The sequence below is a fragment of the Panicum virgatum genome, chromosome 7K (genome assembly GCF_016808335.1).
Source record: "Panicum virgatum strain AP13 chromosome 7K, P.virgatum_v5, whole genome shotgun sequence".
In the NCBI taxonomy this organism is placed as follows: domain Eukaryota; kingdom Viridiplantae; phylum Streptophyta; class Magnoliopsida; order Poales; family Poaceae; genus Panicum; species Panicum virgatum.
The window spans coordinates 50,554,754-50,567,991 of NC_053142.1; the positions used below are offsets into that span (position 1 = coordinate 50,554,754).

At 50.6% G+C, this 13,238-nt stretch overlaps 3 protein-coding genes across 3 annotated transcripts; 1 reads left to right on the forward strand and 2 right to left on the reverse strand.

Annotated features, from left to right (window-relative positions):
* The first annotated feature begins 46 nt into the window (after positions 1 to 46).
* LOC120642069 lies at positions 47 to 2,285 on the forward strand. The gene is made up of 4 exons (XM_039918457.1): positions 47 to 510; positions 606 to 685; positions 759 to 856; positions 1,757 to 2,285. Exons 1-4 carry the CDS (start codon positions 324 to 326, stop codon positions 1,911 to 1,913), a joined length of 522 nt encoding a protein of 173 aa, XP_039774391.1. The 5' UTR covers positions 47 to 323; the 3' UTR covers positions 1,914 to 2,285.
* A 549-nt stretch (positions 2,286 to 2,834) lies between these two features.
* LOC120642070 (U3 small nucleolar ribonucleoprotein protein IMP3-like) lies at positions 2,835 to 4,453 on the reverse strand. The gene is made up of 4 exons (XM_039918458.1): positions 4,076 to 4,453; positions 3,772 to 3,879; positions 3,459 to 3,533; positions 2,835 to 3,365 (listed from the first exon to the last, which is right to left on the reverse strand). The coding sequence occupies exons 1-4, from the start codon at positions 4,207 to 4,209 to the stop codon at positions 3,134 to 3,136; spliced, it is 549 nt and encodes a 182-aa protein (XP_039774392.1). The 5' UTR covers positions 4,210 to 4,453; the 3' UTR covers positions 2,835 to 3,133.
* Positions 4,454 to 11,734: 7,281 nt separating this feature from the next.
* LOC120642071 (indole-3-acetic acid-induced protein ARG7-like) lies at positions 11,735 to 12,826 on the reverse strand. Its single transcript, XM_039918459.1, has one exon. The coding sequence runs from the start codon at positions 12,648 to 12,650 to the stop codon at positions 12,204 to 12,206; it is 447 nt and encodes a 148-aa protein (XP_039774393.1). The 5' UTR covers positions 12,651 to 12,826; the 3' UTR covers positions 11,735 to 12,203.
* Between the last annotated feature and the right edge of the window lie 412 nt (positions 12,827 to 13,238).

The following is a 13,238-nucleotide window of genomic DNA, read 5'->3' on the forward strand; positions in this document are numbered from 1 at the left end:
AGCAGGTTGTCACATTAGCCTGTTTGAGACTGGTTGCGTATTTTAAGTAATCATCACTTTATCAGGTTGTACCGTATAAGACAAGAGTTCATATACCGCCTGCTACAGTATCGGCGGGTACTTCAGTATATACTAGTACTATACTAGTAGTAATAGTAATAACTAACAATACGAAGCCATCGTAATTCGACCTCGCAACCGTACGGGAACGGGATCAAGTTTCATCCGCCGAGATATCCTGGGAAAGAAAAGGAAAACCGACTGGTTTGGTTTAACTGTCTACCGGGGAGACTCGGCGGATCAGCGTGTCAACTAAGCGAGCCATGGCCTTCTCCGCTTTCTCATGGCCGTTTCGCCGCCGGGGGAGCGGCGGCGGGGCTGGCGGCGGGGCAAGCAAGTCATCCGCCGCGGCCGCGGAGGACGAGGAGCTTGGCGTGACCGCGGAGCTCCTGGACTTCCTCCGGACGCTCTCCCCCGACGCCTTCAAGGCCGCCGCCCTCCAGCTCCAAGGCAACCAATGATCCCGCCCCCGTCCCTCCTCGATTCTACTGCCCCACTCGATCCCGTTAGGTCCTACTAGTAACAGCCGTTTGTGTTGATCGCAGGGGGCTCTGCGGAGGCGGCCGCCGGCGACCTCACAAGCTGGCAGGAGCGGCATGCCGTGCTCGTGCTATCCAAAGCCAAGGTTGGTGATTTCCCGCGGATCTCGTTTCCCTGCTTAATTCTTCTTATCCGAGAAATATGTGCTTCGCGTGCAGGAACTCGCCAAGATTCGGTATGATCTGTGCCCTCGTCACATGAAGGATAAGCAGTTCTGGAAGATATACTTCCTGCTTTCCAAGAGTTATATCTCACCGTAAGCTCTCATCTTACCAGTCTTCCCATGTCTATGTGATGCTCCAGTTTTGGGGGCTTGCCGGCTCAATTAGGTTCACGCAATTAGTCCACTGTTGATCAATGAACAAAATTAGCAACACGAGCTGAGTAGCTGACTTCGAAATTCCATCTCACTTGATTGTTTTTTTTTGTAAAATAAATTGAGTTCTACCTTTAGTGAAGTTAACTGTAACCTTATTGACTGAATGAAATTTTCTACTGTGCACATAGTATGGATGAAGTATTCTGCCGTTGTTGTAACATTCAGCAAAAATGGATTTTCAGTCCTGTCAGATGTTAGCACATTTGTATATTCATATTCGGAATATTGGATTTGTGATAAGTCGGATCATATTGAAAATTGGGACTTGTCCCTGAACAACAGCATTCTATTCCTAAGCTCTATGCTTCTTCATGCTATAAAAGCTTCTATACAAACTTCCACTGCTTGGAAGATCACTATGAAATTCCTTTTCGACTACATAGATAACCTGAAAACTAGTGGGCGCTCCTGTTTAGCCTCAAAATGCAATTTGTTAGTTCCCTGGAGAATATGATATTGAAGCTTCATGTAGAAGCTACATGAAGCTTGTAGCCAAGCTAAAAATTTAAAAGAGAGGATTGAAAAATTGGGGCTTATCTATAAACAGCAACGATATATTCCAAGGCATGCTTCTTCCTGCCATCTATAACCACTTATTATCTTGGAATGTCTGAAGGTGAATCACTTTAGCTTCTCAGGAAATCACATGGAGTATTTTCTTACTAAATAGTTAGCCTGAAAACATAGTGGGCACTACTGTTTAGGCTGAAAATGTAATGTACGATGTTCTCTTTTCCTGTAAAACAGCTAATACAATACACATTCTGTTTTTTATAGGTACGAGCTACGTGCCATACAGAAAGAAAAGCTAAGAAGGATGGAGACAGAAAATGGCAAGTCAAAAGAAGTGATTACTGTTGAGGTGGAGATGCAAGAATCAAAAGGCAGTAGAGTCTCCCAACCATCAGAAATTGATTTAGAATCCCAAGCTTAGTTTCACATTTATAGCTTCTAACAGGATTTAGCCTAGGTAATGCAAGTAGTAGTCCTTTTATGATTCCTTCACAGATCAATAGCTCATATGTCCAGTTGCAACGGCTGTTGCACTAAACAAATTACACATGTTCATCAGATGATGCATGTCCTGTTTTTTGCAACTACTGCCGCTGTATTGGAAGTCTGCTGAGTATGCTTTTTGTACACTGAAAGTAGTTCTTTTTGTCATCATGTAGCATATGCTCGTTGGGTGTGCTCTGAACCACTGACATGTAACTTCATGGTATCTTGAGTGTAATCTTGATGCGAAGAACATAAATATTGTACCTTTCATATTAACTCGCTTGTGCGAATGTGATGTGTTTCTGCACGTGTGGTCATAACTTTCTCAGTGAATTTTGTCTGCCAATTCTGCCACACCTGCAGTTTTTTTGGTTACCCATGTTTGCTTGATTTTTATAGATACAGTTTCTCTAGTTCCTCCGTTGAAGGGATTTTCTAGAATCTGACTAATGCTCAATTTCTTTCCCTTTCCTTGAATGCTTAAATCCATTCTGCATACTCCCTCCGTCCTGAAATGTAGGGTATTCTAGAGTTCAAATTTTGTACTCAAAAGTAATAAGTCATTTTGAGTTGAGAGTGAATCCAATCATCTTAATCGTGCATCGTTTGCATGGGAAAGGGCATGCTACATTAATTAGCACATATTTAGTTACCCAAATAGAGTTCCAATGCTTAATAATTATAGGGGGTGGGAGAGTCTTTTCTATACAGCCATAATTTGTCCTAAAAACTCAAGAACGCCTTATATCACACGCCCACGCCCTAGGGTCTCAGTGGGAAGTATCATTGCACGATTGTTAAAATTGTGAACTAGGTAACCATGCTAGAGTGTTGTGGTGATGACACTACTCTCACCAACCACAAAACTCTACCTCCTCTTTCTTCATAATGAACCTGCCATGTCAGCAAATTATTGTCCATGACACTCCTGGTCTTAAGATCACATCTTCAATGTCATTAACCTACTACAAAATATTATAAGGATAAGTAACTACAAATGTATCCGCATCTGCAGCCCATTAGCCCAAGACAGCCAAGGCACATGCAGACATGCTCACATGCACATGCTAGCAGCTCTGCAACAACAGCCTGAGATCGGGGCCTAAAAAAATATCAAACATCAACCTAGATTTGTGGCCACAGAAATTCCTGCCCTCAAGCCATCGCGTCATAGTCATCCAATGCATCATTGTATTCCATGACTTTCTTCTTGATCTTTGAGGAATCCACCCAGGTGATGAAGTCCTCCATGTTCCTGGTTACAAGAAAGGCTGGATCGGTGACAACCTCTGGGCCAACACGCACATGACCCTGCTCGATGTACGTCACGGCCTCTTTGAGGTGTTCTGCCATCTTTATCGTCATCATAACCGTCGCAAGTCTTCGTCTGCGGTGATTCAACAAACTATAAAGTAAGTAGAATGTGATTTTGTCATGTGAGAATGTGATATAGGGAGGGTGGCCGATCGGGGAGAGAGACCTGCAGAAGGAGCTCACTGAAAGTTTCTCACACCTTACCAAGCTCTTTTTTGTTGAAATTACACCCATATTGTACCTGTTTGTCAGAGAACCAGATGAGTATATAAATTTACAAAGTAACAAAATCACATAAACAGCAACAGATGCACTATATCACTGTCATTCCATCACAGATATATAACTTCACAAAAGATCGACAATCCAATCTCAGTAAGGATTATGTACTCGATTGAGGAGCCTCATCTCAGTTCCCCAGCTCGAAACTCACGAAAGCAATCATACAGAAGCATGGAGCAAAATCAGCGTTAACGTACAGCTTATCGAGCAGCATGTCTGTCATCTCGATCCTGAATGGGTCCCTCGGGTCCATCTGCCTGATGATGTTCACTTGCTTCTGCACCATTAGGCATATCCCATTGTACCTGCATCCGAATTCAAAAATTTACATGCGATCGCTCATGATCAGATATTCAGATGCATCGACAGGATCGGTCAACAGATTTTCGTAATAATCCTACTCCAAAAACAGACACTGGTAAAGAATAATGACTTCAATGGGTTGATCAATTTAACAGGCAATCGAGGGGAGGGTTAGGGAGGACAGCGAGCGGGTACTACTTCTTGTAGTCGTCCCTCTCGACGATGTGGTAGCGCCGCGTGACGCGGCCCTCGCGGTGTCCCTTATCCTCAGGGTAGATCAAGAAGTTGGTCCTCCTCAGCAGCTTCTGCTCGTGGAACGCGAGCTTCCTCATCCTTCGGGGACCTTCAACAGTCAACACGCTGCCTGCGATCAACGGAGGAGCAAGCAAGCCGCGCGGCCACGGGATGCTCGGCAGGAAGAAGCGAAGCGGCTGGCCACGGCGGTGGAGCAAGCCGCGAAATTCTGGATGACGTCGGCGGCGGAGTTGCGCGGCTAGGGCTGGACCAGTTGGGATGGGTGGGACGCGGGCCAGTTTGGGGGCTCAAGTTATCTTCCGTGCCGAGCAGCATCTCCAAGAGTTCGTTAAATGAAATTGGCATCCTAGAAAATTTAGTAAAACAAAAAAATAGTCTCCAACAATTTGACAATTAACTTGATATTTTTTGGAACTTGGCAAATTCTACCACTTCAATGTGTATATATGCGCGCGCGAAAATACTTTGGCATCGCGATCTCTGTCGTCTTCACGATTCTCGGACGGAGACGGAGTATGTACAAACATGGATGTTGCTTCCTCTTCTACCTCGCGCTCTCTCCTGCTGCTGTTGGCGGCGCGCTCGTGGCCGCCGTGGCGCCGGAGGGCGAAGGGTACCGCGTTAGGGCTCGGGCACCGTGCAGGCCATGTCGCAGTGCGTGGGGGACCTCGCCGCCAAGGCGTGCTTCGACTGCGTCTCCGCCGTGACCGCGCAACTCAAGGCCGGGTGCGGCTACGCCACGGCGGGCGAGGTGTACCTCGACAAGTGCTACGCGCGCTTCTGGGCCAACGGCGGTGGAGGATTCAGCAGCGCCGCCGGGCGGCATGGATTTGGGCTAGTCCGCCATTCAGGGGCGGGCTCAGGATTTAGAATTTGGGTATTCAACATTTTCAAAGGGTAAAAAAAATTTGGCCGTCAATGTGCATTGCGCAGTTTCCAAAGCTGCAGGCCGCTCCCATCTCATTGCAGGCAGTCGTCGCTTGCCGTACCGTTAGAGTTTGTTGCCGCTGATCGGAAGCGAAAAAAACACGGCTACGCGGGATCACAAGAGGCAACATGAGATTGGAAAGTCTATTTTGTGATGTTAGATAATCTCCAAGACACACCCTAAAAACTATTCTAATTACAAATTTAATATTTTTAGTGCAGAATCTCTCTCCAAAAGTTCTCTAAAACCAATCTGTCAAGGTAGCAACATCTATAATAAATCATCCTTCTCCGTTCTCAGATCTGAAAATAAAAATCCACACCCTATCCCAAATACTTGCCATTTTAAAACCGGATCTTAGACCTTAATCCTTCAAACTCGTGAGTCACGTTTCCTAATATGTCGAAGTTCAAACAATAGGATATCTGGTATATGGAAACTGCCGTGGGTACACGATAATATATACATGACGAAGTAATATTTAGGATAACCCTCTACGTAAGGATATATAGAGAGTTAGAGACTAGGATATAGAAATACGTTGAAAAGTTAGAGACTAGAATTTAAGAATTTTTTTAGAGATACTCTTATTTTCTATTTTTTATACATATACATGTTGTATACTATGTATATATATTTTTTTCACAAATTTTTAGGTATTCAACTGAATGCCCATGCATCAATAGCAAGTCCGCCCCTGCCGCCATTGACGCCGCCTTCCTCCAGCTCGCCGTGGAGCTCCCCTTTCCGACCCTCCTCCTCCCAAGCTAGACCCCAAAATCGTTTCCCCTAGCCTCCGTGAAGCTCACCGGCCCGCCCTTGCCTGCTCCCCTTCACCAGAGCGCCGCCGCCGCCAAGAACTGCCGCCGCCGCCCCTGTTCCTCGCCGGCGACTCTCCTCCCCGTCGCCCCAACCTCGTCCAAGGCGACCAGAAGGTAGCTCTTGACTTCCTCTAGACCGTCCCCCTGTCCTCCCTCGCCGCCGGATTTCGGCCGGCCATGTCCGCCCCTCCCCTGAACTTCGGCCAGGGATCCATTTGCAATCGCCCAAAAAGATCCAGAGGCCCAACTGCAAAGGTTGTGTTCTTTTGGACTTTCTTTTCTCATTTTGCTAGTCTAAAATAGCAAACTCTTGGAGATAGTTTTTTTTTAACTTGGTATACATTTTAACAAATTGCCAAATCACAAGTTTTGTCAAGTTAATTTTGACAAACTTTTGGTAAGCCCGCGCACAGCCCAGCCCATCAAGTAGCCGTGTTGGTGGTTGACCGGTGCAGTCATAGGAGTTGCGGGGCCGTGGTGACCGGTGAGGGTGAGGTTGAAAGGTTACGGGAGAGCCTAAAACTCAAAAAAAAAAAGTTACGGGACGTACAGAGCTGCGTCGAAAAGTGTACGGGCACGGCCCACGTCGCGGTCCCTGCACGTAACTGTCGCGCTCCCCGAAAGAAAAATTTCAACTTTGACGCAACAAAATTCCGCCGATTTTTATCGGACAAGTAGCAGGGCAGGCAGGGCTAGTGGCTGGAGTGTGTGTTCGCCGTCGTCGTGATACTGAACTCGTGGTCCCACCGTGCCTGCCCCCGACCGCCGGCGTGCGTTCGCCGGCCGGGCCGTGGAAAAGGCCAGGACTACGGATAAAGCTGGAAGGACTACGACCGCCCTGTGATTGGGCGCCTGGCCCACCACTCTGCCCGGGCCGGGCTGCTGCTGCCCGCGGCCGGTATCAACACACATGCGGCCGGGGACCACGGCCCGCCCCTCCCGACGGACCCACCACATGCACGCGCCTCCGCCGCGGCAGATTGGGCAGCAGCGCCGCAGGCGGGCGGGGCCCGCGGCACAGTGAAACAAAGTACTGCACGCACCAACCACCAACCCAGAGCCCAGAGGAGAGGACGGGAGGTTCACGGGTCGTCTCTTTCCCTCGCCGGCGGCGCCTCGCTCTCGCCGGAACAGCCGGACAGGTGTTTAGTTTTACCACGCCGTAAAAGTAAAACGGTGGGTGGAGGAAGCCGGTGCCTGTAACTGTGTACTATGATGGCTGGTGAGGTGAGGTCTCGCCGGGCGACTTGTTCTTATGGAATTCTGGATAATGGGGCTGGCAAGGGCCACTCAAATTGGGCTAGCATAATTTTCAAAAAAGAAAAAAAAATGGGCTAGGCTCGCCACATCCATCTTTTGCCTGAAAAAATGAAGAAAACCTGATGCAATCTGATGCGATCTGAATTTTCAGGGACGAGGAGAAAGGGGATTCTTTTTCACTCGCCATGGCCATGCTCAATTGCTCAGCTCTCCACTATTATAACCGTTGTCTGTTGCAAATGGAGTCCCATACCGTTATGCGCTAGAAAAATATTCCACAAAAAGGTGATGTTAAGGGTCTGTTTGGCTCCAGGACTTTTTTCAAAAGTCCCTATCACATCAAAAGGAATCTTACTATTTTATATTATTAAATAAAATCTGTTTATAAATATTTTTTGACAGCTGAGTGCTTTTTCGCGAGACGAATCTAATGAGCCTAATTAATTCATAATTGGCTACAGTGATGCTACAGTAACCATTCGCTAATCATAGATTAAGATACCTCATTAGATTCGTCTCGCAGTTTAGCCCTAGGGTTCTGCAGTTAGTTTTATAATTAATATTTATTTAATACTTCTAAATACTAAAAAGTCCCTATGACTTTTTTGAAGTCCCTGAATCTAAACGCCCCCTAAGAAAAGCAGCACCAGCAATCCATGTTCATGTTCCTGTTCCTGTGATCCTGTCCCCCTGTGGACTGTGGTGAGTGGTGAATCACTGCAACCGCAGAACCTGGTGGTCTCTCAGGGGGGGAAGGTACTTTAATCCCGATCTCAGTAAATATTAAAATTCACTAGTTGCTTCTAACTCAAGTGCTCGAGGTAAAACCTTTTCCTGAGGTTGAAAAAGTTGACCACCGGTTTAGCTGAGGAATCACTCGCTAAGAGAGGTTTAGTTGAGCAGGGCTTATGCCGTCTGTTATCAATCAAGTAGGAGGATCAACCGATTATTCGGTTGGTGGTGGCCGGTAATACCATCATCATTGCGACCAGCCCTACAGGCCTCAGGGCAGTCCCAATGTAGACTCCATTCAGAGAGTCTAAGTCTCAAAGACTCCATCACAAAAAATTATACTTTCCAATGCAAAGTGTGTTACTTTGGTTTATATGGCTCACTTGTCTCTCTCACATTCATTCTTGATTTGCGTGAAGACTTGGAGTCTAAATAAGACTTGGAGTCTTGATTTCTCTACCTCTCTCTTCCATAAATATACTGTCACATCAGCAAAACACAATAAATAGGAGGCTTAGACTCCATGGTAGAGTCTGAATTGGGACTGCCCTCAACATATATTCTAGAGCTTCTGTTAACTCCTACGCCATTCTTGTCGGGTACTATGATTAGGGGCACCCTAGTCATGGGACTAAAATCGCCCTAAAAATGCAAACACATGTTAGGCAAACTGGGCCCACGAAAGCCTACAACCTCCTTCCAGCCCGGAAGAAAGGAAAGGACTCAAAGAAGCCCAATACGCGGCCCACGTACACAGTGCGGCCCATCCGCACCCCCCTCGAACCCGCGGGACGATCTCTGCCTCGCTCGAGGGCTCCCCACTGAGACCCTCGATCGCGCCCCGCGTCTCCGCCTCGCTCGAGACCGCGCCTCGGCCTCGGGGACTACACCCGCGGGTGCGCTGACGCGCCCCCACGGAGGAAACTTCACATATTCGAGAATCAAAATCTTCTGCAGGCCTGCTCGAACGCCCTCAGCAGCACGATGTCGACATGCCCAGCGGCGGCACCATGGTGCTCGAGGCGACTATGATCTGCATAGATGACTCGGAGTGGCCACTTCAATGCTTCTCCAACGACAAACCCCGACCCTGGATCAGACTCCTCCAACAATGCTCCCCGGAGCACCGTTGCACCCCCGCCGGGCAAACCAAGGCCACCGCGGTCAGTACCCGAGTCACACCCTCGAAGGGGTAAGCCTCTGCAGGGCTGATGCTCACCTTCACACCCTCGGTCATCCTCTTCGCGAAGAAGAAGGAGACTTCATTCCTCTTTGCAAACAAAGATTACAAAGGGTTACCGGCTCGAAGCCGTCGAAAGGTACAAACGCATTGCCACCTGCGTGGCAATTTTCCCAGTCTTGGGGAGGAGCGAGCGCCGATGAAGAGCACCGAGTCCTTGGCTGACATTACGACCAGGCTGCTCGGGATTGCGAGGAGCAACCCCTAGACCGCACGGGTCCGAAGGGATGCCCTTCTCGCAAGTTTTCTTCTAGCGTCTCCTCCACCGAAGACTTTGCGGGGGGGGGGGGGGGGGAGGGGCAAGCTGGCGGACAGCACCCTCTGCACCATCTCCCCGAGAGCGACGTTTTCGCCAAAAGCGATGATGCGAAGAATGGCCACCAAACCTGGCGCCGACGCCATGGTCAGGCGTCTCAACGCCCCTTCAGGCTGAGGGACATCGCAGAGGCAGGGCCCCACAGGCCCAATGTTCTTCTGCTAATCCCACTGAAGCCGAGGGACGGTGAGCACACCCTCTCCAGTTTTCCCCCACCACTCGCAAGCAATCTTCTAGCATCAAAGCCTAAAGAAGCCAGGCCACCCCATCCGGGGGGACGGCCGTGACACGCAAAGGGACACATTACGAGACTTAGGCGATACTAGAAGTAAGAGCAGGGAAGTTGGAGAGGAAAAGGAGTCCCACGACCCCCTATTTATAGTTGCGTCGGGCGCCAAGCCTTAAGCCTATCGCAGGGAGAAGGCTTGGACCGCCCGTGACGGTGCGGCACCCCACGAGCAAAAGATGCCCTCGGTTACCGTGCCGAGATGTGACCAGATAGGGCAAAGCCGAGCCCCTCGACACTGAGCAGCGCAGCATCGGCGCTGGCCGACTGCCCTCGAACGGCGCACCGCAAGGCAACCACAGAAAGCAGGGCTGAGACCCTACACGCGGGACAGCGCGGCATTAGCACCAGCTGCCGAGCAGCAGGCGCCCTCATGATCCTGGCCTGCTCAGCACGCTAACGCGTCTCGTCACCAAAACGTCTCGTCACCAAAACAAAACAATAAGTGGCGCGCGCCTCGGAATACTTTTTCTGCAGGCGCACTACCCCGACCGACGAGTCGTCACGTCCGCCAGGCGAGCACCCGGACGCGCCTGGCAGGGACACAACGTCGATCGATCACATCAAGGGGTAAAGTTGCCAAAATACCCTTTGGCCGAATCCCCTGACTCGACCAAAGGCTCGGGGGCTACTGTCGGGTACCATGATTAGGGGCACCCTAGTCATGGAACTAAAATTGCCCTAAAAACGCAAACACATGTTAGGCAAACCGGGCCCACGAAGGCCTACAGCCTCCTTCCAGCCCGGAAGAAAGGAAAGGACTCAAAGAAGCCCAATACGCGGCCCACGTACACAGTGCGGCCCATCCGCACCCCCCTCGAACCCACGGGACGATCTCCGCCTCGCTCGAGGCCACCCCTCGACAGAAAGGATAAACGGCCCTTTCGCTCACCCGCCTACCGCACGGAAGCATTAAATTTCAACCACTCCTCCACAGCGCCCGGGTCAGATGGCGTCAGGCCACCATTCCTCATAGGGGCTGTGACCGGAGTCCCGTCCGCCAACTCCGGCCACTGCTCCGTCATTCCGGACGCTGTGGCGACACTGTGGGAACCTGCGACGCAGTGCAGGACGTGCTCGGCACTGCTCCAGCCACCGTGCTGCCAACTCCCCATACCTCCTTCGTACTCTCCCCTCCGCGGAGCCCTCGAACGGCATGTGCATGACCCTCGGAGGTAGCTCTGGCTTTGACCGGGGCAAGACCCTGGCCTGCAGGACCCTCGGAACGTCGCCATGCCACGCCTGGAGGACGTTACCCCCTACAGCAATGACCACGCCGCCCGCTGGAGCCGCAAGGACGCCGGCGCGATCTCCGCAAGACTAAGGACGATGCCTAGGACGACTGCCACGCCAGGCGCCATACCCCACAGTATACTTTCCACAGTGCTCGACCACTATACCCCCGCGATTCGGGGAGAAGACGACGACTTTCACGATCTCCTGTGCGTGTACACCGCCCCTTCTTATGTTTATAAAAGGAGGAGGCGGGCCTTATCTTAAAAGGTCGGGCCATCTGGTAGAACACGACACTCAGCGCAACTTACGGAGCACATACGTTCTCCTGATCCCCGATATTGGTACTAGCTTCAATCAACTCCTCCTCTAGCAGAGACCTAAGAGCTTCCCTCCCTCTCTCGTCTCGCTTGTACCCCCTACTACAGGCACTCCCGGTGCAAGACAATACAGTGCTCTCGCACACCCTTTTGCTGGACGTACAGCCCCACGGCCGGAACCAGGATAAACCCATGCGTGACTGTGTTGCCTCTTGCATCAACATCTAGGACGAGGAACACGCAGCATCATCACTAGTTGGGTTCGAACCGCCGGGTCAGGACACCCACAATTCTTTTCCAGGAAAGAGAACTAAAAAAATGAGAGGATACCGTGTCAAATCCTTTTCTAAAGCCTTCCCCCCGACCACTCCAAAACAAATATATGAGAAGATTCATCTGAAAAACACATGGCAGGGCATGGCAAGAATAGCCATTGCCCATTATTGGCCAAGCAGTCAAGAAGAAAAGCAGCAAAAGTTGGTTCCATTTCACTTGCAAGCAGGTTGCAACGCGATTGAGAAGACAATGATTTTTTTTTTCACTTGCAATGCTGGCCGAACCGTAGTAGTACAGGTATTTACAGTGGAGGATTATTAAGTGAGACGAAAAGGAAAGGAAAAGGAAAGGAAAAGAAAAGAAGAAAGAATAAATCTTCACCACTAAAATTTTCCCGGATTGGACAAGGGAATGAATGGATGACTAGACTTGGCAGTCGTCTAAAAATCCTAGGACTTTCTCAGCCATCTCACTTCACCGCCTCCGGCCGGCCGTGCTCAATCTTGCTTGCTTGCTTGCTCCCGTCGCGCCTCAGCTCCTCTCGGATGGAAATGGAGGGAGCGAGGGCAAAAAGAAAGAAAAGAAGAAGAAAAGGAAGATGAAATGGTCGCACACGTACGCGCAATGGCGCGGGCGGCGGCTACCCTCCGTGAGCGCGTTCACCACACGGCCTTGTCGGCGGCGATGCCGTGGAGGAGCGGGAGCGAGTCGCCGGCGGCGGCGACGCAGCAGCAGGAAAGCGTGCCGCTCTTGATGTCCTCGAGGGTGACGAACCGGGAGGCCTTGGACGGGGAGGAGAGGTGGCGGAGGACGTGCTCGAAGAGGCCCTCGTCGCAGGGGAGCGCGATGGGTCCCGCGCAGGCGCCGGACGGGAAGCCGTACTCCTCCTCCGCCTGCCGGAGCAGCTCCCGGAACACTGGGTGGTTCAGGTGCGCCGCCCGCACCACGAACCGCCGCGACGCGCTGCCCACGGACACCGCCACGTGCCCCGCCGGGACCACCGCCTCCGCCGCCACCGCCGCGCGCGCCGCGGCGCGGGACCGCCACCGCCGCAGCGTCTGCCGGAGCCACACGATGTAGCGGATCTTGCTGCTACATTTCGCCATCGACGCCAGCCGGGTCGAGCTCGGCTAGCTGTGCGGTTGTTGTTGCCGCTGCTCGCTCCTACGCGCGGGTGGAAATCAATCAATCAATGGCGAGCGTGGGTCAGGCGCGGCGAGAGCGAGAGCGAGCTGCTGGTGGTGAGAAATGGAGCTGGCTTTCGGAACGGGGTGGGGCGGGGGCGGGAGGCTTTATAGGGAGGGAGGGGGGCCTTTGCCTTTCGGATCGTCCAGTTGGCTCGGAATAAATTATGCTGATGGCGATGGGACATTCTTCTTCTACTACGGGTGTGTTTAGGGCCTGTTTGGCTCCGGGACTTTTTCCAAAAGTCCCTATCACATCAAAAGGAATCTTACTATTTTATATTATTAAATAAAATCTGTTTATAAATGTTTTTTGACAGCTGAGTGCTTTTTCGCGAGACGAATCTAATGAGTCTAATTAATCGATGATTGGCTACAGTGATGCTACAGTAACCATTCGCTAATCATAGATTAAGATACATCATTAGATTCGTCTCGCAGTTTAGCCCCAGGGTTCTGCAGTTAGTTTTATAATTAATATTTATTTAATACTTCTAAATACTAAAAAGT

Coding starts and splice junctions, on each gene's coding strand:
- LOC120642069 (XM_039918457.1), top strand. CDS start 324: ATGGCCTTCTCCGCTTTCTCATGGCCGTTTCGCCGCCGGGGGAGCGGC. Junction 686..758: donor TCGTGCTATCCAAAGCCAAG/GTTGGTGATTTC, acceptor CTTCGCGTGCAG/GAACTCGCCAAGATTCGGTA. Junction 857..1,756: donor TCCAAGAGTTATATCTCACC/GTAAGCTCTCAT, acceptor TGTTTTTTATAG/GTACGAGCTACGTGCCATAC.
- LOC120642070 (XM_039918458.1), bottom strand. CDS start 4,209: ATGAGGAAGCTCGCGTTCCACGAGCAGAAGCTGCTGAGGAGGACCAAC. Junction 3,534..3,771: donor GACATGCTGCTCGATAAGCT/GTACGTTAACGC, acceptor TCTGACAAACAG/GTACAATATGGGTGTAATTT. Junction 3,366..3,458: donor TCAGTGAGCTCCTTCTGCAG/GTCTCTCTCCCC, acceptor GAATCACCGCAG/ACGAAGACTTGCGACGGTTA.
- LOC120642071 (XM_039918459.1), bottom strand. CDS start 12,650: ATGGCGAAATGTAGCAGCAAGATCCGCTACATCGTGTGGCTCCGGCAG.